The sequence below is a fragment of the Sphaerodactylus townsendi genome, linkage group LG02 (assembly GCF_021028975.2).
Source record: "Sphaerodactylus townsendi isolate TG3544 linkage group LG02, MPM_Stown_v2.3, whole genome shotgun sequence".
In the NCBI taxonomy this organism is placed as follows: Eukaryota; Metazoa; Chordata; class Lepidosauria; order Squamata; family Sphaerodactylidae; genus Sphaerodactylus; species Sphaerodactylus townsendi.
This window is the reverse complement of record NC_059426.1, coordinates 31,189,090-31,212,618: the sequence shown is the minus strand read 5'-3', so window position 1 is coordinate 31,212,618 and position 23,529 is coordinate 31,189,090. Positions and strand designations below refer to the sequence as shown.

At 63.0% G+C, this 23,529-nt stretch overlaps 1 protein-coding gene across 1 annotated transcript in view; it reads right to left on the bottom strand.

The window, feature by feature from the left end:
- Positions 1 to 23,529, bottom strand: part of LRP2 (LDL receptor related protein 2) — a 224,269-nt gene that overhangs the window by 25,325 nt on the left and 175,415 nt on the right. The window contains exons 46-53 of the mRNA XM_048484475.1: positions 13,533 to 13,649; positions 13,300 to 13,416; positions 12,119 to 12,256; positions 8,383 to 8,505; positions 7,838 to 7,966; positions 6,999 to 7,130; positions 6,278 to 6,409; positions 1,942 to 2,085 (exon numbers count right to left, since the gene is read on the bottom strand). Coding sequence (XP_048340432.1) covers positions 1,942 to 2,085; positions 6,278 to 6,409; positions 6,999 to 7,130; positions 7,838 to 7,966; positions 8,383 to 8,505; positions 12,119 to 12,256; positions 13,300 to 13,416; positions 13,533 to 13,649 — 1,032 coding nt within the window. The remainder of the gene's footprint in view (positions 1 to 1,941; positions 2,086 to 6,277; positions 6,410 to 6,998; positions 7,131 to 7,837; positions 7,967 to 8,382; positions 8,506 to 12,118; positions 12,257 to 13,299; positions 13,417 to 13,532; positions 13,650 to 23,529) is intronic.

Below are 23,529 nucleotides of genomic sequence, written 5' to 3'. Positions count from 1 at the left end.
AGAGTTGCTGCTACAACAGAGTAAACTGGTAAAAGCAGCTTAAATAGAAAACAATAAGGCCCCTTCTGCACATGCAGATTAATGCACTTTCAATGAACTTTAAGTGCACTTTGTAGCTGGATTTTACTGTGTGGAATAGCAAAATCCACTTGAAAACAATTGTGGAAGTAGATTGAAAATGCATTATTCTGCATGTGTGGAAGGGACCTAAAATGAGGGACTGTGGCCTAGTGTAGAGAATCAACTTATGCAGAAGGCCCCAGGTTCATTCGCCAGTTTCTCCAGTTAAAAGAAAAGAAAAGAAAGAAAGAAAGAAAGAAAGAAAGAAAGAAAGAAAGAAAGAAAGAAAGAAAGAAAGAAAGAAAGAAAGAAAGAAAGAGAGGGAGAGAGGGAGAGGGAGAGGGAGAGGGAGAGGGAGAGGGAGAGGGAGAGAAAGAAAGAAAGAAAGAAAGAAAGAAAGAAAGAAAGAAAGAAAGAAAGAAAGAAAGAAAGAAAGAAAGAAAGAAAGAAAGAAAGAAAGAAAGAAAGAAAGAAAGAAAAGGATGAGGTACTAGGTGATGTGAAAAACATCTACCTGAAACCCTGGAGAGCCAATGCCAGCCAGAACAAACAATTCTGACCTTAATGGACCCAGGTCTAAGTCTATAAAAGGCTGATTCATGTGTTTAAAACTAGCCATTTAAATCCTTCAGCACAGCTGATGTATCTATTAGCACAGTATTCTAAGGGTGACCGTGTGGCAAGGTATACATAATTGACTGGGCCATACACTTGGTTTCTATAGCAGCCACCACAGCAGACCTAGAAAATGTCACTGCTCAGAGGAAGCTCCCTAACAACATAGGAGGCAGGCTGCAGCAAAGAGAAAGAATCCCGCCTCTTCTACAAAAAGAGTTGGCGCTTACTTCCTTAAACATGCTCCACTGCAACAAGTGCAGGATCCAACCCTGTGTGACTATATTGTTTATGCATTCCCAAGCTATGTAGTACAGGCTTGTGGTCTAGAAGTCATGCTGTTCATTAGCAAACTAGAGAACTGCTCTGAAGAAATGGTACCATGAGTAGAAGGTTTCCTAACAGCTCAATGCAGGTCACGGAAACTACTGCTATGTGGGTTTCTCTCATACTGCTCCAATAACAATCGGATGAAGGACCTCTGTGGATGGGTTAGTGGTATGATTCTATACTGCTACATTTAGGCCCCTTCTGCACAAACAAAATAATGCGTTTTCAAACCACTTCAAACCACTTCACATTGCCTTCGACAATACACTTTCACAACTGTTTGCAAGTGGATTTTGCCATTCCGCACAGCTTCAAAGAGCACTGAAAGCAGTTTGAAAGTGCATTATTCTGCATGTGCGGAATGAGCCTTAGTTTCTGTGAGACTGCATACTTCTAGGGGCAGCAACCACATCATTGGTGCTTGTCACATGATTTATCCATGTAGACCCTGCCAAAGTAACTTGAAGGGAAACCCATGAAAAAGCTGCTTCTATGTCTGTGTCAATCCTACGAACACTTGCAGCATCTTCTGGCTCAAAAGAAAATATCGTACCAAGGAAAGCTAAGAAAACTAACACGTCTCTTGATTTATAAAGTGTTTCACAATCTTACTCTCATAACTACCCTCTGAGGTAACATACTAATTATATCAATTTCACAAATACGGAACTGAAGGTGACAGATCTTGATAAGCTTAATGCCACAGACTTAATCTATAGTGGCGGAAGGCCTAGATAACTTGCCTCCTGAACTGAAATCCCTCTGGTACCCTTTTGATAGCACTGTAACTTTTAAAAAAAACCACTAGTAAACATACACAATGAGGAACAGGAGTTTGAATACTTGTGCAGAACTCACTTCTGCTACGAAGACTGTTAATGCAAGAAACTTGCTAGAAAGTCAAAGATTAGTTATTAAAACCATAAATATACTCACTGAGGCCTATCCCCTCAGGGTCCCAGTCATAGTCTATAGCTTGGATGTGCTCCTCATTATCAATATAGTCAGAGTATTGCTCTGATGTCATATTATACTTTCGAATACGGATGTTATCAGGCAGAAGCAATATTGGAGGGTTACCTGAAAAGAATAGTTGTATATTGTTGTACTCAAAAGTTGCAGAAGAAACTCATGTCAAACACAAAATAGCTCATCAACATTTTTATCCCGTCCTCTCACCAAGAAGCCCAGGGAGGCTTTTACCATTCTCACTTCTTCCATTTTATCTTCACAAAAATCAGTAAGATGAGTTCGACTGAGAGACAGTGACTACTCCAAGGTCATCCAGTAAGACTCATGGCTGAGTAGACACTGGAACTTGGATCTCTCTAATCCTGGCCAAATACTTGTTTTAGAATTCCTGCATAGGTCAAATTCCAAATAAAACTGTTCTGAAAACATTTGAACCAAGATTTTAAACACGTGGAGGTTATTTCTGAATACTTTTGATACTGAGGTTCAGTTTTTAACTTGCTTGGGGTTACACATTCCTGCAGTTCCATTATATTTGGCCAGGGCTGGTGTCAGGGGTTGGCATTCTCAAGCAAATGTCAGGGCTCTGAGTGTCCCCAGAAAACTCTGTGCCCCCCCTCCCCAGGTGCTGCTGCATAACAGCAGCCATTGTTGCAGGTGCTGTTCTTTTGGTCAGCAACAGTATGATTGGGCCCCCTGCGGAAGGACTGGGTCTCCTCCAAGACTGTTCATAACTCTGTGCTGTGCAATCATTGGCCCTTTCCCCACTCACCTTTGCCCGAGGGTTGCTGCGGGCAATTCCCGGCGCGCGCAATTCCCGGCGCGCGCCCTGGCTTCCCCACGACCCAGCGCTCTGCGTGGGGTCGTCAAAAGACGCCCGGAATTATGCGCGTCGAGGGGGTGCGAGAGAGGCAGCGTTGGGGCGGCTGCGTTCTCGCCACCCCTGAAGTGGGGAGGGCAGCTGGACCCCGCGCTACTTGAGGAGAGTAGCGCGGGGCTTAAGGTAAGTGGGGAAAGTGCCATTGTTACCCATTAGCCTTGCGAGCGCAATAAGAAGTAGCTGCCACCAACTTTTCCCAGCCTTTGTCTGTCTATGCCAGGGGTAGGGAACCTGCGGCTCTCCAGATGTTCAGGAACTACAATTCCCATCAGCCTCTGTCAGCATGGCCAATTGGCCATGCTGGTCGGGGCTGATGGGAATTGTAGTTCCTGAACATCTGGAGAGCCGCAGGTTCCCTACCCCTGGTCTATGCCAATAAAGGCTTGCTTGCTTGCTTGCTTGCTTGCAGCCTTTGTCTGAAAAGGGAGTGGAAGACAAAAAGCCACCAGTAAGATACGCTGCTTGAAGCGGGTGACTGAAACAAATACCTGGACCCAGCATTGGATATGGTAGGAAAACACTGGTAGTGCTTGGACTAGAAGAGTCTTGGAGACGAGGTCTAAAGAAGCAGTTGCTGTGTCCTCAAGAACTTGCATACTGTCAGTAAAGATTTTAGTTTTTTTCCTTTTTAAAAAGGCGTTCCCCCTACGTCATATTGGGGATGTGAAATGGTATGGTGTAGTTCAGTCTCATCAGATCTGGGAAGGCAACCTGGGTTGGTATTTGGAAGGAAGACCATCAAGACAGACTCTGCAGAGCAAACCACCTCTGCTTCTCACTTGTCTTGAAAGCTCCTTCTTGGGAGTCATCGTAATTCAGCTGCAACTTCATGGCACATGTTTCCATGAGCTATATTGGGTTGGATCCTATCAAAAAAGATGTACAAAAGGAGGCAGCTACTCCCTGCTTTGAGAGGGAAGGTGCCCTTCTGTGCATGGAATTTAGGAAAGATCCAACCTTTTTCTCTTTTCTTTTTCTATTTATTATTTCAGTACACTTTTAGCCAGACGTTCCACTAAGGAGCTCGGGCCGGCATACAGGTTCCTAATCCCCAACTTTTGATCGTACATCAGCGCTGTTATATAGCTGAGAGGTATTTTGTTGAATGCAGTATAAATATTTAATCAGCAGAGTGAACTTTTCCAGGCGCCTCCCTCTCCAAAGGTTACTGATCTCCAGAAAAAAGCCATTCCTGGGGACACAGAACCCAGAAGAATGACATCAGAATGGTCTGCAGAGGGAAAAGGGGATGGGTGGAATTGCCAATTTAGTCTGTATCCAATCCATTTATTATATTTGTATCCCACCTTTTTTTCCACATTGTGGACTCAAGAGTGTCTACATAAAGGTAAAGTTTCCCCTTCAGTCGTATCCGACCCTGGGGTACCACTGCAAGCAGTGATTTCATAGGCAAGACGTTTTTATGGGGAAGTTTGCCATTGCTTTCCCCGGCTATTCTTTACCCCCTAGCTATGAGCTAGGTACTCATTTACCAACCAAGAAATGGATGGATGGCTGAGTTGACCATGAGCCAGCTGCCAGGATATCTGACCCACAGGGGGCTCGAACTCCTGACCGTGTGAGTGGCAGTGCAAGCACTTAACCACTATGCCACGTGGCTTCTATATATACATAGCAGATCTCCCATCAATGCATTAACCAGACACAGCATAAGACTGGCTAAAACAGGCCCAGTGAGCTTCACACACAAGAAGGAATTGGAGTCTTATCTCCCTCATTAGTGCGTCAGTTTAAAAAAATGGCTTGCCACAAGAACAGATGCCCCCTTGGACACCTGCAAGAAGCCTCTGGCTTTGAACTTATAGCTGCCTCGAGCACTCCAAGGGATCAGTGGGATATAAGCGTAAAAATAAATAAATGAACATCCCAGTCCAAAACTCCTTTACACATTTTGACTTTACGGGTTTTTAATACTCTCGACATAATAATCACTTTACTCAGAGGAGCTAGGTCATAACGATGTTATTTCGCAAACCACCTATACCAGTGGTGGCGAACCTTTGGCACTCCAGATGTTATGGACTACAATTCTAATCCATAACATTGTAATCCATAACATCTGGAGCGACAAAGGTTCGCCACCACGGACCTATACGATTCAAAATGTCCTTTGAACACAACCTTTGAACACAATTTCAATTCAGACATCATACAAAAACCAAGGTTTAATTAATTCACTACTATTAGTGTGATTGTCTGAATGTGGATTACTCTAATAACTACAGTTAGCTAGGATCCATCACTCCGGGATCTGAAACCATGGTCTGAAGTTAGTTTACAAACCAGTTATGGTTCTGTGTGAGGCATGAATGCAGAAAGCACAAGTTATTTTCCAGCACTACCCTTACCAAAATGGAAGCCAGGATACCACCTGCTTCTCTATCTGGCAAGCAAGGGACAGAGTGAAGGTGATGAAATCAGGATTTCCTGAGGCAAACCAGAATGTGAATGTGGTATAGAGTCAGTGTGGTATAGTGGTTAAGAGTATCATACTAGAGACTTGGAGACCTGGGTCAGAATACCCTCTCATGCCATGAAAGCTCATGGGTGTCCTTGGGCGAGTCACACTCTCTCAGCCGAACTCACCTTACAAGATTGTTATGAGGAAAAAACAAAGGAAAGGAGAACGCCGTAGGCTGTGTTGAGTCCCCATTGGAGAGAAAGAAAGGGCACAAATGAATTAAATACATAAAATAAATGTTCGTTTGCAAGATGAATTCTAGTTTCACAAAGGAGTCATAGTTAAAATAAACAGTGGTTTCGTGTTATGTCTGATTTGCGCCACAATGTGATCATGAATTGTTCATTATATACAACAATATACCTCACTGTTGCTGCTCCCTTTGCTTTTTAGGGTTTGAGATTCCACCCACTCTAATTATATCACACATCAAAGTCACAGGTATGACCTAAAAAGGCCCGTGACTCTTTCATGTGACAGCATTTCAGTGACTGATGTTATAAATGGGCTGCACTCTGTCTGTTTATGTTCATTAGTCCATGAATCGTTAGTGACGATCTGTCAGCAAAGTGTCATTGATTTATATCAATACAATCTGCCGTTAGAAAAATTGCTGCAACGTTAATTTTCTTCCTGCTGACAACCAACGACAGAATGAACAAGCCTCTTGTTTTCTAGAAATCTGCAAGGAAGGGGGGAAGAGGACACCTTAATACAATGTGAGACTATACATTTTTTCTCCAGTTTCAGTAGCCCAAGCAGAACAGTGTTTTTACTGCGTCTTTTACCTACAGGTCTACACAGCTGCACTGTTAAAAAAAATGCAGCAAGGAGAGGCCGCATACTACAAGTGAAGATAAGAGGTTCGGCTGATTGCAGTCCATTTTATGTATTTTAATGCATCTCTCCGTTCCTATGGAAATGTTGGCAGAACTTACCAGTGGCTGCACACTGTGTTCCCTGACGATCTCCAACAGATCTGAATCCCTCTGCACAGAAACATTCATAACTTCCTTTGGAATTCTTACAAATCTGTGGGCATGTTCCAAAGATTTCACACTCATTGATGTCTGAAGGTAAACAGAAATAAATATGACTAGTATGGTTTTTTTTTTAAAAAAAATTAAGAAAAAAAGAATTGCCTTGTTGGACCAGAATTCCACACTCTCTGGCCCCTTCTGCACATGCAGAATTAATGCACTTTCAATCCACTTTCAATGCACTTTGCAGCTGGATTTTACTGTGCAAAATGATGTTGTAACCTGCCCAGAGCCCTTCAGGGATGGGGCGGGATATAAAACTAATAAAATAAATAAATAAAAGGAAGGAAGGAAGGGAAGGAAGGGAAGGAAGGGAGGAAGGAAGGAAGGAAGGAAGGAAGGAAGGAAGGAAGGAAGGAAGGAAGGAAGGAAGGAAGGAAGGAAGGAAGGAAGGAAGGAAGGAAGGAAGGAAGGAAGGAAGGAAGGAAGGGAGGGAGGGAGGGAAGGAAGGAAGGAAGGAAGGAAGGAAGGAAGGAAGGAAGGAAGGAAGGAAGGAAGGAAGGAAGGAAGGAAGGAAGGAAGGAAGGAAGGAAGGAAGGAAGGTGACAGAAGGATTTATTAGAGTAACACATCACTGAACCTTCCTAAGACAGAAAAAAAATCTGAGGATAGACAGTACCATCACAGGTGTTTCTGTTCTCTTCACTGGGCCTATATCCTGGTCTGCACGTACAGATAAAACTTCCTTCGCTTAGGTTGGTACAGTTGTGTTCGCAGATATTTTCAGCACATGTTCTACCTGTTCCAGAGTCTAAGAGGAAGGAGAATCACAATTATGATTTAAAGGCAACAGCAAATATAGAAGAATTCCAATACGTGAGCACACCCTCAAGTAGCATAGGTGCCAGCAAGACTCTCAACAATGACTGGACTCTTCTTCTGCCTGCGATTCCCTATGGTCACTGGAAAGATACAATGTGAAACAAAAGCTTTCAGAACATACTGCGCTAAAAGTTTCTAATTCATCTGTGGTACTTGGTTGAATGGAAAAGGAATTACAATTCCCTTGAACACTGCTGAGCACCCAAAAAATCCCTCCCCACTTTCAGTGATCTTTTATGGATCGTTACACAAAGAATAAAAGTGGTGGGTGCTAGATAAAAGTCTGTGGTGGAGGAAAAGGGGGCGTATGGTCAATAATTAAGTTAATATATAAAAGCTTATCTTCCCATGCTTTTTTCCAACAATGGGTGACTTACAAAAATCCAAAAATCATGAATATTTACAAGCAAATGTTAACAACAAAATATTAATGAACTAGCAAATAAATAGATGAAAATCTGACAGAGAAAGAGATCCATCTGGGATGGGAGTGGGGATACCACAATATCCCGTGATAATAAAAGTTCTCAAAATTTATCCACCCTTTTGTATACCTACACAAACACACAAAGCTCCTGCCTCATAACCACGTTTCCCCCATAACAGAGAAATGGTAGAGCCTGAGTCACAACTTACTGCAGCCCAGTTCATCAAAGTGATCTCCGCAATCGTCGTAATTGTCGCAAACATAGTGCAGGGGGATACAGTTTCCATTGCCACATTTGAATTCTTCAGTAGTGCAAGACTTAGGAGTGGGTTCTCTGCCTGCATGCGGAAGACACAACTCACACTGTAGGTTACATCAAATAACACAAATATTGCAGCCGCGAGGGGAGGGGCAGTCTAGAAATAAATAAATAGATAGCTAAACAAATATTTTGTGATAATTTTGATTCAGTCAGGCCTGTTCACACAGATGAGAGATTTACTGGATGAGAGACACAGATGTGTCTCAACACATAAACCCTACGCTACTGTTCTAATATAACATCTCATTTTCTCTCATATTCGTAGCAACAAAGATGTACATTCCATAATGGTGAATAGTGATGTATTACTTAACACGCACAAACACTTTAGTGTTGACCTTAAACTGGCTGTGATGTAATTTCTGATGGAAACAACCTAGGAATCACATTAACCTATCAATCCTTGAACTATGTGTTCACTGATAGACCTACAGTGTTCTTCTTCTTCGTCGCTTCCATCTCCGCAGTCATCTTCGTGGTTGCACAACTCATGGTTGTAGATGCAGCGATTATTTCCACAGCGGAAACGGAATGGTGGCTCACAGACAACGTCCACTGAAATTAAACAGGTCAGTGATCTTTAAATACTGTTCACAGAGCAACTCTATAAACGATACTCTAAATGCAATTCTAGAACATTTAATCCTGTATTCTTTATTGCAGATGTAATGCAACATTCACCTTAACTACAGTTGGAGCAGTGGTGGGATTCAGCAGGTTCGCACCACTTCGGCAGAACTGGTTGTTAAAATGATGCTTGTAAACAACCAGTTGTTAAATTATTTTGAATCCCACCACTGGGTTGGAGGTATTGAAAGCAGGTTGCAGGACCACAGATTCCTTCCCTGGTTAAACTGTCAGACTGGGGAGATCTGGATTCAAACCACTTTAAATATAAGTAACACATCTTGTTCTGTTCATAAAATGCTAACTGCTGTCACATGCAGCCTCAGTTTGCCTCTGGGCCATGCAGAAAGGGGAAAGAGGCTGAATTCTTCCATCTTCATGTCCTTGTACTGAATGAAAATTAGGTTCCCTGCTTATCAGAATTTTAAAGGAGGAAAACATGTTCTTTAAAAACGTGTATTTTTTCCCCTTTCAAATACTAACACTGGAATTTGGGAAGCCAACTTCAAACAGTAAGACCAAGCTTCCTCCCCTGTACAGTGCTGAGACAAATTTAAGCTGCACAAATTTATGACTTTAAATTTTGGGGGCAGAACATGACGAGATTTTCAAGCCTTTTCTTTCAACTATCAGCCATGAAATTCACTCTGTGATCTTCAGCTGTTCTTACAGTCTCTCAGCCTAATCCACCTCACAGGACTATTGTCATGATATAGAAGAAAGGAAAGAACCACCCAAACAACCTTGAACTTCTTGAAAGATAAAAGTGTTACAGGAGTTAGAAAACAGCCTTGTTTATCAGCACGTCCCATTATATATTTTCCATGTTTTGCTGATATATGTGAATAATATTAAGCCAGCGGGTGCCCTAAAATTGACTTCTGGGAACTATGCTCCATGTTCTTTAACCTAATTTTAAAACTCTGGTTAAGCTATCTGTATTACCTTTGTATTGAGTTCCAATCACCTAAGCATCTCAACAAATGACAGTACTTTTTAAAAATAGTTTTTAAACTGACTGTAGGATTTCCCGTACTAATTCTACACAGCATTAATCTCTTGCTTTCCCAAGAGATCAAACCGAGGCCACTAAACTCCACTACTTATTCAAGAATGCTTCTTCTTGAGATCTGTTCATTTCGGCCTTAACTGATGCTTTGTTGTTCACCCAAATAAAAGGCTGTTTCCACACAGCAGCGGAAACGAACCTCCACCGGCATAAATTATGCTACATAAATTATGCCGGTGGAGGCTCGGGGACTGCTTGCACAGTAGCATGTGAGCATCCCCAACTTTCTCCCCAGCAGGAGAGGCAGCTCCGCATGGAGCCGTCTCTCCTTCGGTCCTCTCCACTCACCTCTCCTTCCAGCGCTGCTCTGGAGGACTGGAGGGACACGCCAACGCTACCCTCCGACCTCCAGGGGTCAGAAGGCAGCATGGGCATGTCCCTCCAGCCCTCCAGAGAGACGCTGGAAGGAGAGGGGAGGGGAGGGGAAAAGCGGTGTCTTCCCACTGGTGCGGTTCGCACCGCGCCGGCTTGAAGATGTCACTTTTAAAAAACCTCTCTCAAAGCAGCCTTTCGTGCCACTTGGTGGGAGCCAGTACAACGCTGCTGCAATGCAGCAGCACCTCCTGTGCAAACAGCACCCCAGGGACCGTTTTTCCCCCGTTCCTGGAGCGCTGTTTTTGGCTGTGCGGAAATGTCCAAAGAGTGAAGTAATTTAAAAATCAGGACAACTGATCAGTCGGTCTTGATTGACTGAAGAAGGCTGCTGAAGGGAGGAATCTGCCAAAGTAACAGAACCCTAGGTGAGTAATTAAGGGTCTTTGTAAAGAACTGGGTGACTTTTTAGATTAAGTGCCCAATGCCTGTGGAGCCAGGATTTAGCAGTTAAAAGTGGTGGACTCTAATATGGAGAACAAGGTTTGATTCCCTGCTCCTCCACATGAAGCCTGCTGGGCGGCCTTGAACCAGTCACAGTTCTTTTAGAACTCTCTCAGCGCCCCCCTCCCCAACCTACAAGGTGTCTGTTGTGGAAAGAGGAAGGGAAGGAGTTTGTAAGCTGTTTTGAGACTCCTTACAGTTGAGAAAAATGGGGTATAAATCCAAACTCTTCTCTTTCTACATCATGACGAACTTTTAATAGTTCAATATCTGCATCCATTTCTATTTACTTTCATTTAAAATCACATTGGCAGTAATATGGGATAATGACAGTGGTGGGATTCAAATAATTTAACAACTGGTTGTTTACAAGCAGCATTTTAACAACTGGTTCTGCTGAAGTGGTGCGAACCGGCTGAATCCCACCACTGGAGAATGATGTAACAAAAGTTACACTACATAAACCACAGAACCTAAAACTGGTAAACCATTCAACAGTGGCTAAAGTTATTACAAGCCCTGATCTGGATGGCCCCAGCTAGCCTTGTCTCATCAGATTTCAGAAGCTAAGCAGAGTCAATTCACAAAGGAAATGCACAGTTGCTATACAGAGGCAGGCAATGGGAACTCATCTCTGTTCATTTCTTGCCTTGAAAACCCAATAGGATTGCTGTAAGTTAGCACCTTCCACCTAGTATATCCACTATGAGGGGAGTACAGAGCACTGTATTTAAAGAGGGCAAGTGTTTCTCAGAGGTCCCTTCCACACATGCAGAATATTTAAAAAGGACAAGTGTTTCTCAGAGATCCCTTCCACACATGCACTTTCCATCTACTTTCAATCCACTTTGCAGCTGGATTTTACTGTGCATTATAGCAAAGTCCACTTGCAAACTGTTGTGGAAAGTGGATTGAAAGTGCATTATTCTGCACGTGCGGAAGGGACCAGAACGTTGGTAGCAGGATGTCATTTAGTATCTATGTCACGCATGTACTGAAAATTCTGCTGCAAGAAGAAGAAGAAGAAGAAGAAGAAGAAGAAGAAGAAGAAGAAGAAGAAGAAGAAGAAGAAGAAGAAGAAGAAGAAGAAGAAGAGTAGTAGTAGTAGTAGTTTGGATTTATATCCCCCCTTTCTCTCCTGCAGGAGACTCAAAGGGGCTTACAATCTCCTTGCCCTTCCCCCTCACAACAAACACCCTGTGAGGTAGGTGGGGCTGAGAGAGCTCCGGGAAGCTGTGACTAGCCCAAGGTCACCCAGCTGGCGTGTGTGGGAGTGTACAGGCTAATCTGAATTCCCCAGATAAGCCTCCACAGCTCAGGCGGCAGAGCGGAGAATCAAAGCCAGTTCCTCCAGATTAGATACACGAGCTCTAAACCTCCTACGCCACTGCTGCTCCTAGGTTAATGTCCAGAACTCCATAAACAATTTAAATGCATCTGTGACAAGCCTTCTGTCTTTAGTTCTTAAACAGTAGCCATTTGTGCTACATAACAGTTTTTTTAAACTGAGGGGGATCTGAAAAGCAATTTGTTATATGGTAGTCAGAAGGATACCGTCCAAACGCAAACATTCCACCATGCAGGCCCCAATTCTTGAGCAACCCCTAAGGAATCCTTGTGATTCTATTCATAACATTAAAATGTTCTCTAGCTTACAGCAGAGGTGGAGTTCTTCATCTGAGCCATCTCCGCAGTCATCATCACCGTCGCATTTCCAGTGGGGCTGAATACATACATGGTTTTTGCACTCAAACATCGTGCGTGAACAGTAAGTGCCGTTTGGATAGCGAGTGGCTGGTAAAAGAGAAATTTCTTGTGAACATTATCCAGTTGCTTGGTCTGCGTAACACAATTCAGACACTTACAAACACTTATTCTGTTTCTTCTGGGACAGTCTCATTTTAGCCGGTCATTATTTTCATAGACTGATCATAGGGCTCATATCATCCCATTCACTGAATATGCAAAAGGCTGACTTCAAACTAGCCAGAGAAACTGTCCCTTTGAGGCCAGGAATCATGATGCCACATTCAGTTGGTGCTCCACAGTACAGGGGGAAGGGGTTTTATTCCTGTGAGACTATGTTGAATATTAATGGAACACTATACTACAATGTAGTGTGAGAAAGAGACACAAAGATAATTTAGAATACTGTTTGTTGTGGGCTTTCCGGGCTGTGTGGCCGTGGTCTGGTAGATCTTTTTCCTAATGTTTCTCCTGCATCTGTGGCTAGCACCTTCAGAGGAGTATCACGGAGAGGGTCTATTATTACAAGCTGTGTAGCCGTGTCCAGTGTATGTAGCTTGCTTCTCTCGATGATACATCTCTGAAAGATACCAGCTCCATAACAGATGAAACGTTAGAGGTAAGATCTACCAGAACTCGGCCACACTGTTGGAAAGCTAACTAATAACTCAATGGAGTCCAGCGTGTTCTTAAATTCAATACTGTGTTCTTAAATTCTGTGTTCTTAAATTCAACAAATTAACTTGGTAGCAAAAGAAATCATATGCAATCCCTCTTGCAATATATCACTCTCCTTATTCGTTTCTCCAGACTGGTTCCTTTAGGAAAGATCTGTGCTTAGGATCAGGGAGATCTGTGCTACTAATCAGGCTACACGGCACTGGACCAATGGACTGGATCACTATAAGACAATTATTTTATCTCATTCATTATAGGAACAAAACTATGGGATATTAGCTTATACTTTTTCACACATATCGCTGAAGCACAGCCAGTGATAATGCTGTTCACTTGCCAAACAGAATATTTTGGTCCCAGATAAAAAAAGAATTCTGTCCCCTGTTCCCCTTGTCAAAATTCCAGGAACTCACGACAAGTTGCTTCATCGGAGAAATCCAGACAGTCTGCACTTCCATCACACTGGAACCGCTGTGCAATGCAATGCCCACTGTCACACTGGAAATAACCTGGATGGCATGTCCTGAGTTCTAAAAAAGAGCAACAAATCATAACTGTAACACGTATTTTGAAGATCGGAAGAATTATTTATAATCGTATTGAGATGTTCCAAGTCAATCTTCAGGGTTCTGGTCGCAATACACACCACAGTCACGTTCATCTGAATTGTCTTCACAGTCATTGTCATGGTCACATATCCACCGAGAAGGAATACAACGCAGATTGTCACACCGATATTCACTCTCCGTGCATTCACGGGGACCTTGTGATAAAAAGCCAGGCAACATATGAATCAAGTGCACAAAAATGGGATGGGAGTCAATGAGACAGAATGAATTCATATCTTGCTCAACTGCTTTGCCACTGAAACACCTGTGCTCCTCCAAGCTGCTCTGAAGGATTCAGGGACCCTCAGAAACAGACTCAGATACTGTTGGAATTTTCAGCCTTGTTTACATGCAGCAGCAGCACAAGCAGCAGGGAATTCTGGGAAGCGGCACAAACATTCTAAAGGTGACAGTTAAAAACCATTGGTAGTTCTGTTGTTCCCTGACTGAGAGAAAAGAGGTTCCCTGTGTACTGCTAACCAATGCTATATAAAAGTGCTTTTGACTAAAGATACTGTATAAGCTTACTATCACAACCAAATTATAACAATGAGCCATGAATGTAACGATGTATATGTGATACTTTGCTGATATGTATATACCAGGGGTAGGGAACCTGCGGCTCTCCAGATGTTCAGGAACTACAATTCCCATCAGCCCCTACCAGCATGGCCAATTGGCCATGCTGACAGAGGCTGATGGGAATTGTAGTTCCTGAACATCTTGGGGTGGGGGGGGGGGGGGGTGGGGGGGGGGGGGGGTGGGGGGGGGGGGGGGTGGGGGGGGGGGGGGGTGGGGGGGGGGGGGGGTGGGGGGGGGGGGGGGTGGGGGGGGGGGGGGGTGGGGGGGGGGGGGGGTGGGGGGGGGGGGGGGTGGGGGGGGGGGGGGGTGGGGGGGGGGGGGGGTGGGGGGGGGGGGGGGTGGGGGGGGGGGGGGGTGGGGGGGGGGGGGGGTGGGGGGGGGGGGGGGTGGGGGGGGGGGGGGGTGGGGGGGGGGGGGGGTGGGGGGGGGGGGGGGTGGGGGGGGGGGGGGGTGGGGGGGGGGGGGGGTGGGGGGGGGGGGGGGTGGGGGGGGGGGGGGGTGGGGGGGGGGGGGGGTGGGGGGGGGGGGGGGTGGGGGGGGGGGGGGGTGGGGGGGGGGGGGGGTGGGGGGGGGGGGGGGTGGGGGGGGGGGGGGGTGGGGGGGGGGGGGGGTGGGGGGGGGGGGGGGTGGGGGGGGGGGGGGGTGGGGGGGGGGGGGGGTGGGGGGGGGGGGGGGTGGGGGGGGGGGGGGGTGGGGGGGGGGGGGGGTGGGGGGGGGGGGGGGTGGGGGGGGGGGGGGGTGGGGGGGGGGGGGGGTGGGGGGGGGGGGGGGTGGGGGGGGGGGGGGGTGGGGGGGGGGGGGGGTGGGGGGGGGGGGGGGTGGGGGGGGGGGGGGGTGGGGGGGGGGGGGGGTGGGGGGGGGGGGGGGTGGGGGGGGGGGGGGGTGGGGGGGGGGGGGGGTGGGGGGGGGGGGGGGTGGGGGGGGGGGGGGGTGGGGGGGGGGGGGGGTGGGGGGGGGGGGGGGTGGGGGGGGGGGGGGGTGGGGGGGGGGGGGGGTGGGGGGGGGGGGGGGTGGGGGGGGGGGGGGGTGGGGGGGGGGGGGGGTGGGGGGGGGGGGGGGTGGGGGGGGGGGGGGGTGGGGGGGGGGGGGGGTGGGGGGGGGGGGGGGTGGGGGGGGGGGGGGGTGGGGGGGGGGGGGGGTGGGGGGGGGGGGGGGTGGGGGGGGGGGGGGGTGGGGGGGGGGGGGGGTGGGGGGGGGGGGGGGTGGGGGGGGGGGGGGGTGGGGGGGGGGGGGGGTGGGGGGGGGGGGGGGTGGGGGGGGGGGGGGGTGGGGGGGGGGGGGGGTGGGGGGGGGGGGGGGTGGGGGGGGGGGGGGGTGGGGGGGGGGGGGGGTGGGGGGGGGGGGGGGTGGGGGGGGGGGGGGGTGGGGGGGGGGGGGGGTGGGGGGGGGGGGGGGTGGGGGGGGGGGGGGGTGGGGGGGGGGGGGGGTGGGGGGGGGGGGGGGTGGGGGGGGGGGGGGGTGGGGGGGGGGGGGGGTGGGGGGGGGGGGGGGTGGGGGGGGGGGGGGGTGGGGGGGGGGGGGGGTGGGGGGGGGGGGGGGTGGGGGGGGGGGGGGGTGGGGGGGGGGGGGGGTGGGGGGGGGGGGGGGTGGGGGGGGGGGGGGGTGGGGGGGGGGGGGGGTGGGGGGGGGGGGGGGTGGGGGGGGGGGGGGGTGGGGGGGGGGGGGGGTGGGGGGGGGGGGGGGTGGGGGGGGGGGGGGGTGGGGGGGGGGGGGGGTGGGGGGGGGGGGGGGTGGGGGGGGGGGGGGGTGGGGGGGGGGGGGGGTGGGGGGGGGGGGGGGTGGGGGGGGGGGGGGGTGGGGGGGGGGGGGGGTGGGGGGGGGGGGGGGTGGGGGGGGGGGGGGGTGGGGGGGGGGGGGGGTGGGGGGGGGGGGGGGTGGGGGGGGGGGGGGGTGGGGGGGGGGGGGGGTGGGGGGGGGGGGGGGTGGGGGGGGGGGGGGGTGGGGGGGGGGGGGGGTGGGGGGGGGGGGGGGTGGGGGGGGGGGGGGGTGGGGGGGGGGGGGGGTGGGGGGGGGGGGGGGTGGGGGGGGGGGGGGGTGGGGGGGGGGGGGGGTGGGGGGGGGGGGGGGTGGGGGGGGGGGGGGGTGGGGGGGGGGGGGGGTGGGGGGGGGGGGGGGTGGGGGGGGGGGGGGGTGGGGGGGGGGGGGGGTGGGGGGGGGGGGGGGTGGGGGGGGGGGGGGGTGGGGGGGGGGGGGGGTGGGGGGGGGGGGGGGTGGGGGGGGGGGGGGGTGGGGGGGGGGGGGGGTGGGGGGGGGGGGGGGTGGGGGGGGGGGGGGGTGGGGGGGGGGGGGGGTGGGGGGGGGGGGGGGTGGGGGGGGGGGGGGGTGGGGGGGGGGGGGGGTGGGGGGGGGGGGGGGTGGGGGGGGGGGGGGGTGGGGGGGGGGGGGGGTGGGGGGGGGGGGGGGTGGGGGGGGGGGGGGGTGGGGGGGGGGGGGGGTGGGGGGGGGGGGGGGTGGGGGGGGGGGGGGGTGGGGGGGGGGGGGGGTGGGGGGGGGGGGGGGTGGGGGGGGGGGGGGGTGGGGGGGGGGGGGGGTGGGGGGGGGGGGGGGTGGGGGGGGGGGGGGGTGGGGGGGGGGGGGGGTGGGGGGGGGGGGGGGTGGGGGGGGGGGGGGGTGGGGGGGGGGGGGGGTGGGGGGGGGGGGGGGTGGGGGGGGGGGGGGGTGGGGGGGGGGGGGGGTGGGGGGGGGGGGGGGTGGGGGGGGGGGGGGGTGGGGGGGGGGGGGGGTGGGGGGGGGGGGGGGTGGGGGGGGGGGGGGGTGGGGGGGGGGGGGGGTGGGGGGGGGGGGGGGTGGGGGGGGGGGGGGGTGGGGGGGGGGGGGGGTGGGGGGGGGGGGGGGTGGGGGGGGGGGGGGGTGGGGGGGGGGGGGGGTGGGGGGGGGGGGGGGTGGGGGGGGGGGGGGGTGGGGGGGGGGGGGGGTGGGGGGGGGGGGGGGTGGGGGGGGGGGGGGGTGGGGGGGGGGGGGGGTGGGGGGGGGGGGGGGTGGGGGGGGGGGGGGGTGGGGGGGGGGGGGGGTGGGGGGGGGGGGGGGTGGGGGGGGGGGGGGGTGGGGGGGGGGGGGGGTGGGGGGGGGGGGGGGTGGGGGGGGGGGGGGGTGGGGGGGGGGGGGGGTGGGGGGGGGGGGGGGTGGGGGGGGGGGGGGGTGGGGGGGGGGGGGGGTGGGGGGGGGGGGGGGTGGGGGGGGGGGGGGGTGGGGGGGGGGGGGGGTGGGGGGGGGGGGGGGTGGGGGGGGGGGGGGGTGGGGGGGGGGGGGGGTGGGGGGGGGGGGGGGTGGGGGGGGGGGGGGGTGGGGGGGGGGGGGGGTGGGGGGGGGGGGGGGTGGGGGGGGGGGGGGGTGGGGGGGGGGGGGGGTGGGGGGGGGGGGGGGTGGGGGGGGGGGGGGGTGGGGGGGGGGGGGGGTGGGGGGGGGGGGGGGTGGGGGGGGGGGGGGGTGGGGGGGGGGGGGGGTGGGGGGGGGGGGGGGTGGGGGGGGGGGGGGGTGGGGGGGGGGGGGGGTGGGGGGGGGGGGGGGTGGGGGGGGGGGGGGGTGGGGGGGGGGGGGGGTGGGGGGGGGGGGGGGTGGGGGGGGGGGGGGGTGGGGGGGGGGGGGGGTGGGGGGGGGGGGGGGTGGGGGGGGGGGGGGGTGGGGGGGGGGGGGGGTGGGGGGGGGGGGGGGTGGGGGGGGGGGGGGGTGGGGGGGGGGGGGGGTGGGGGGGGGGGGGGGTGGGGGGGGGGGGGGGTGGGGGGGGGGGGGGGTGGGGGGGGGGGGGGGTGGGGGGGGGGGGGGGTGGGGGGGGGGGGGGGTGGGGGGGGGGGGGGGTGGGGGGGGGGGGGGGTGGGGGGGGGGGGGGGTGGGGGGGGGGGGGGGTGGGGGGGGGGGGGGGTGGGGGGGGGGGGGGGTGGGGGGGGGGGGGGGTGGGGGGGGGGGGGGGTGGGGGGGGGGGGGGGTGGGGGGGGGGGGGGGTGGGGGGGGGGGGGGGTGGGGGGGGGGGGGGGTGGGGGGGGGGGGGGGTGGGGGGGGGGGGGGGTGGGGGGGGGGGGGGGTGGGGGGGGGGGGGGGTGGGGGGGGGGGGGGGTGGGGGGGGGGGGGGGTGGGGGGGGGGGGGGGTGGGGGGGGGGGGGGGTGGGGGGGGGGGGGGGTGGGGGGGGGGGGGGGTGGGGGGGGGGGGGGGTGGGGGGGGGGGGGGGTGGGGGGGGGGGGGGGTGGGGGGGGGGGGGGGTGGGGGGGGGGGGGGGTGGGGGGGGGGGGGGGTGGGGGGGGGGGGGGGTGGGGGGGGGGGGGGGTGGGGGGGGGGGGGGGTGGGGGGGGGGGGGGGTGGGGGGGGGGGGGGGTGGGGGGGGGGGGGGGTGGGGGGGGGGGGGGGTGGGGGGGGGGGGGGGTGGGGGGGGGGGGGGGTGGGGGGGGGGGGGGGTGGGGGGGGGGGGGGGTGGGGGGGGGGGGGGGTGGGGGGGGGGGGGGGTGGGGGGGGGGGGGGGTGGGGGGGGGGGGGGGTGGGGGGGGGGGGGGGTGGGGGGGGGGGGGGGTGGGGGGGGGGGGGGGTGGGGGGGGGGGGGGGTGGGGGGGGGGGGGGGTGGGGGGGGGGGGGGGTGGGGGGGGGGGGGGGTGGGGGGGGGGGGGGGTGGGGGGGGGGGGGGGTGGGGGGGGGGGGGGGTGGGGGGGGGGGGGGGTGGGGGGGGGGGGGGGTGGGGGGGGGGGGGGGTGGGGGGGGGGGGGGGTGGGGGGGGGGGGGGGTGGGGGGGGGGGGGGGTGGGGGGGGGGGGGGGTGGGGGGGGGGGGGGGTGGGGGGGGGGGGGGGTGGGGGGGGGGGGGGGTGGGGGGGGGGGGGGGTGGGGGGGGGGGGGGGTGGGGGGGGGGGGGGGTGGGGGGGGGGGGGGGTGGGGGGGGGGGGGGGTGGGGGGGGGGGGGGGTGGGGGGGGGGGGGGGTGGGGGGGGGGGGGGGTGGGGGGGGGGGGGGGTGGGGGGGGGGGGGGGTGGGGGGGGGGGGGGGTGGGGGGGGGGGGGGGTGGGGGGGGGGGGGGGTGGGGGGGGGGGGGGGTGGGGGGGGGGGGGGGTGGGGGGGGGGGGGGGTGGGGGGGGGGGGGGGTGGGGGGGGGGGGGGGTGGGGGGGGGGGGGGGTGGGGGGGGGGGGGGGTGGGGGGGGGGGGGGGTGGGGGGGGGGGGGGGTGGGGGGGGGGGGGGGTGGGGGGGGGGGGGGGTGGGGGGGGGGGGGGGTGGGGGGGGGGGGGGGTGGGGGGGGGGGGGGGTGGGGGGGGGGGGGGGTGGGGGGGGGGGGGGGTGGGGGGGGGGGGGGGTGGGGGGGGGGGGGGGTGGGGGGGGGGGGGGGTGGGGGGGGGGGGGGGTGGGGGGGGGGGGGGGTGGGGGGGGGGGGGGGTGGGGGGGGGGGGGGGTGGGGGGGGGGGGGGGTGGGGGGGGGGGGGGGTGGGGGGGGGGGGGGGTGGGGGGGGGGGGGGGTGGGGGGGGGGGGGGGTGGGGGGGGGGGGGGGTGGGGGGGGGGGGGGGTGGGGGGGGGGGGGGGTGGGGGGGGGGGGGGGTGGGGGGGGGGGGGGGTGGGGGGGGGGGGGGGTGGGGGGGGGGGGGGGTGGGGGGGGGGGGGGGTGGGGGGGGGGGGGGGTGGGGGGGGGGGGGGGTGGGGGGGGGGGGGGGTGGGGGGGGGGGGGGGTGGGGGGGGGGGGGGGTGGGGGGGGGGGGGGGTGGGGGGGGGGGGGGGTGGGGGGGGGGGGGGGTGGGGGGGGGGGGGGGTGGGGGGGGGGGGGGGTGGGGGGGGGGGGGGGTGGGGGGGGGGGGGGGTGGGGGGGGGGGGGGGTGGGGGGGGGGGGGGGTGGGGGGGGGGGGGGGTGGGGGGGGGGGGGGGTGGGGGGGGGGGGGGGTGGGGGGGGGGGGGGGTGGGGGGGGGGGGGGGTGGGGGGGGGGGGGGGTGGGGGGGGGGGGGGGTGGGGGGGGGGGGGGGTGGGGGGGGGGGGGGGTGGGGGGGGGGGGGGGTGGGGGGGGGGGGGGGTGGGGGGGGGGGGGGGTGGGGGGGGGGGGGGGTGGGGGGGGGGGGGGGTGGGGGGGGGGGGGGGTGGGGGGGGGGGGGGGTGGGGGGGGGGGGGGGTGGGGGGGGGGGGGGGTGGGGGGGGGGGGGGGTGGGGGGGGGGGGGGGTGGGGGGGGGGGGGGGTGGGGGGGGGGGGGGGTGGGGGGGGGGGGGGGTGGGGGGGGGGGGGGGTGGGGGGGGGGGGGGGTGGGGGGGGGGGGGGGTGGGGGGGGGGGGGGGTGGGGGGGGGGGGGGGTGGGGGGGGGGGGGGGTGGGGGGGGGGGGGGGTGGGGGGGGGGGGGGGTGGGGGGGGGGGGGGGTGGGGGGGGGGGGGGGTGGGGGGGGGGGGGGGTGGGGGGGGGGGGGGGTGGGGGGGGGGGGGGGTGGGGGGGGGGGGGGGTGGGGGGGGGGGGGGGTGGGGGGGGGGGGGGGTGGGGGGGGGGGGGGGTGGGGGGGGGGGGGGGTGGGGGGGGGGGGGGGTGGGGGGGGGGGGGGGTGGGGGGGGGGGGGGGTGGGGGGGGGGGGGGGTGGGGGGGGGGGGGGGTGGGGGGGGGGGGGGGTGGGGGGGGGGGGGGGTGGGGGGGGGGGGGGGTGGGGGGGGGGGGGGGTGGGGGGGGGGGGGGGTGGGGGGGGGGGGGGGTGGGGGGGGGGGGGGGTGGGGGGGGGGGGGGGTGGGGGGGGGGGGGGGTGGGGGGGGGGGGGGGTGGGGGGGGGGGGGGGTGGGGGGGGGGGGGGGTGGGGGGGGGGGGGGGTGGGGGGGGGGGGGGGTGGGGGGGGGGGGGGGTGGGGGGGGGGGGGGGTGGGGGGGGGGGGGGGTGGGGGGGGGGGGGGGTGGGGGGGGGGGGGGGTGGGGGGGGGGGGGGGTGGGGGGGGGGGGGGGTGGGGGGGGGGGGGGGTGGGGGGGGGGGGGGGTGGGGGGGGGGGGGGGTGGGGGGGGGGGGGGGTGGGGGGGGGGGGGGGTGGGGGGGGGGGGGGGTGGGGGGGGGGGGGGGTGGGGGGGGGGGGGGGTGGGGGGGGGGGGGGGTGGGGGGGGGGGGGGGTGGGGGGGGGGGGGGGTGGGGGGGGGGGGGGGTGGGGGGGGGGGGGGGTGGGGGGGGGGGGGGGTGGGGGGGGGGGGGGGTGGGGGGGGGGGGGGGTGGGGGGGGGGGGGGGTGGGGGGGGGGGGGGGTGGGGGGGGGGGGGGGTGGGGGGGGGGGGGGGTGGGGGGGGGGGGGGGTGGGGGGGGGGGGGGGTGGGGGGGGGGGGGGGTGGGGGGGGGGGGGGGTGGGGGGGGGGGGGGGTGGGGGGGGGGGGGGGTGGGGGGGGGGGGGGGTGGGGGGGGGGGGGGGTGGGGGGGGGGGGGGGTGGGGGGGGGGGGGGGTGGGGGGGGGGGGGGGTGGGGGGGGGGGGGGGTGGGGGGGGGGGGGGGTGGGGGGGGGGGGGGGTGGGGGGGGGGGGGGGTGGGGGGGGGGGGGGGTGGGGGGGGGGGGGGGTGGGGGGGGGGGGGGGTGGGGGGGGGGGGGGGTGGGGGGGGGGGGGGGTGGGGGGGGGGGGGGGTGGGGGGGGGGGGGGGTGGGGGGGGGGGGGGGTGGGGGGGGGGGGGGGTGGGGGGGGGGGGGGGTGGGGGGGGGGGGGGGTGGGGGGGGGGGGGGGTGGGGGGGGGGGGGGGTGGGGGGGGGGGGGGGTGGGGGGGGGGGGGGGTGGGGGGGGGGGGGGGTGGGGGGGGGGGGGGGTGGGGGGGGGGGGGGGTGGGGGGGGGGGGGGGTGGGGGGGGGGGGGGGTGGGGGGGGGGGGGGGTGGGGGGGGGGGGGGGTGGGGGGGGGGGGGGGTGGGGGGGGGGGGGGGTGGGGGGGGGGGGGGGTGGGGGGGGGGGGGGGTGGGGGGGGGGGGGGGTGGGGGGGGGGGGGGGTGGGGGGGGGGGGGGGTGGGGGGGGGGGGGGGTGGGGGGGGGGGGGGGTGGGGGGGGGGGGGGGTGGGGGGGGGGGGGGGTGGGGGGGGGGGGGGGTGGGGGGGGGGGGGGGTGGGGGGGGGGGGGGGTGGGGGGGGGGGGGGGTGGGGGGGGGGGGGGGTGGGGGGGGGGGGGGGTGGGGGGGGGGGGGGGTGGGGGGGGGGGGGGGTGGGGGGGGGGGGGGGTGGGGGGGGGGGGGGGTGGGGGGGGGGGGGGGTGGGGGGGGGGGGGGGTGGGGGGGGGGGGGGGTGGGGGGGGGGGGGGGTGGGGGGGGGGGGGGGTGGGGGGGGGGGGGGGTGGGGGGGGGGGGGGGTGGGGGGGGGGGGGGGTGGGGGGGGGGGGGGGTGGGGGGGGGGGGGGGTGGGGGGGGGGGGGGGTGGGGGGGGGGGGGGGTGGGGGGGGGGGGGGGTGGGGGGGGGGGGGGGTGGGGGGGGGGGGGGGTGGGGGGGGGGGGGGGTGGGGGGGGGGGGGGGTGGGGGGGGGGGGGGGTGGGGGGGGGGGGGGGTGGGGGGGGGGGGGGGTGGGGGGGGGGGGGGGTGGGGGGGGGGGGGGGTGGGGGGGGGGGGGGGTGGGGGGGGGGGGGGGTGGGGGGGGGGGGGGGTGGGGGGGGGGGGGGGTGGGGGGGGGGGGGGGTGGGGGGGGGGGGGGGTGGGGGGGGGGGGGGGTGGGGGGGGGGGGGGGTGGGGGGGGGGGGGGGTGGGGGGGGGGGGGGGTGGGGGGGGGGGGGGGTGGGGGGGGGGGGGGGTGGGGGGGGGGGGGGGTGGGGGGGGGGGGGGGTGGGGGGGGGGGGGGGTGGGGGGGGGGGGGGGTGGGGGGGGGGGGGGGTGGGGGGGGGGGGGGGTGGGGGGGGGGGGGGGTGGGGGGGGGGGGGGGTGGGGGGGGGGGGGGGTGGGGGGGGGGGGGGGTGGGGGGGGGGGGGGGTGGGGGGGGGGGGGGGTGGGGGGGGGGGGGGGTGGGGGGGGGGGGGGGTGGGGGGGGGGGGGGGTGGGGGGGGGGGGGGGTGGGGGGGGGGGGGGGTGGGGGGGGGGGGGGGTGGGGGGGGGGGGGGGTGGGGGGGGGGGGGGGTGGGGGGGGGGGGGGGTGGGGGGGGGGGGGGGTGGGGGGGGGGGGGGGTGGGGGGGGGGGGGGGTGGGGGGGGGGGGGGGTGGGGGGGGGGGGGGGTGGGGGGGGGGGGGGGTGGGGGGGGGGGGGGGTGGGGGGGGGGGGGGGTGGGGGGGGGGGGGGGTGGGGGGGGGGGGGGGTGGGGGGGGGGGGGGGTGGGGGGGGGGGGGGGTGGGGGGGGGGGGGGGTGGGGGGGGGGGGGGGTGGGGGGGGGGGGGGGTGGGGGGGGGGGGGGGTGGGGGGGGGGGGGGGTGGGGGGGGGGGGGGGTGGGGGGGGGGGGGGGTGGGGGGGGGGGGGGGTGGGGGGGGGGGGGGGTGGGGGGGGGGGGGGGTGGGGGGGGGGGGGGGTGGGGGGGGGGGGGGGTGGGGGGGGGGGGGGGTGGGGGGGGGGGGGGGTGGGGGGGGGGGGGGGTGGGGGGGGGGGGGGGTGGGGGGGGG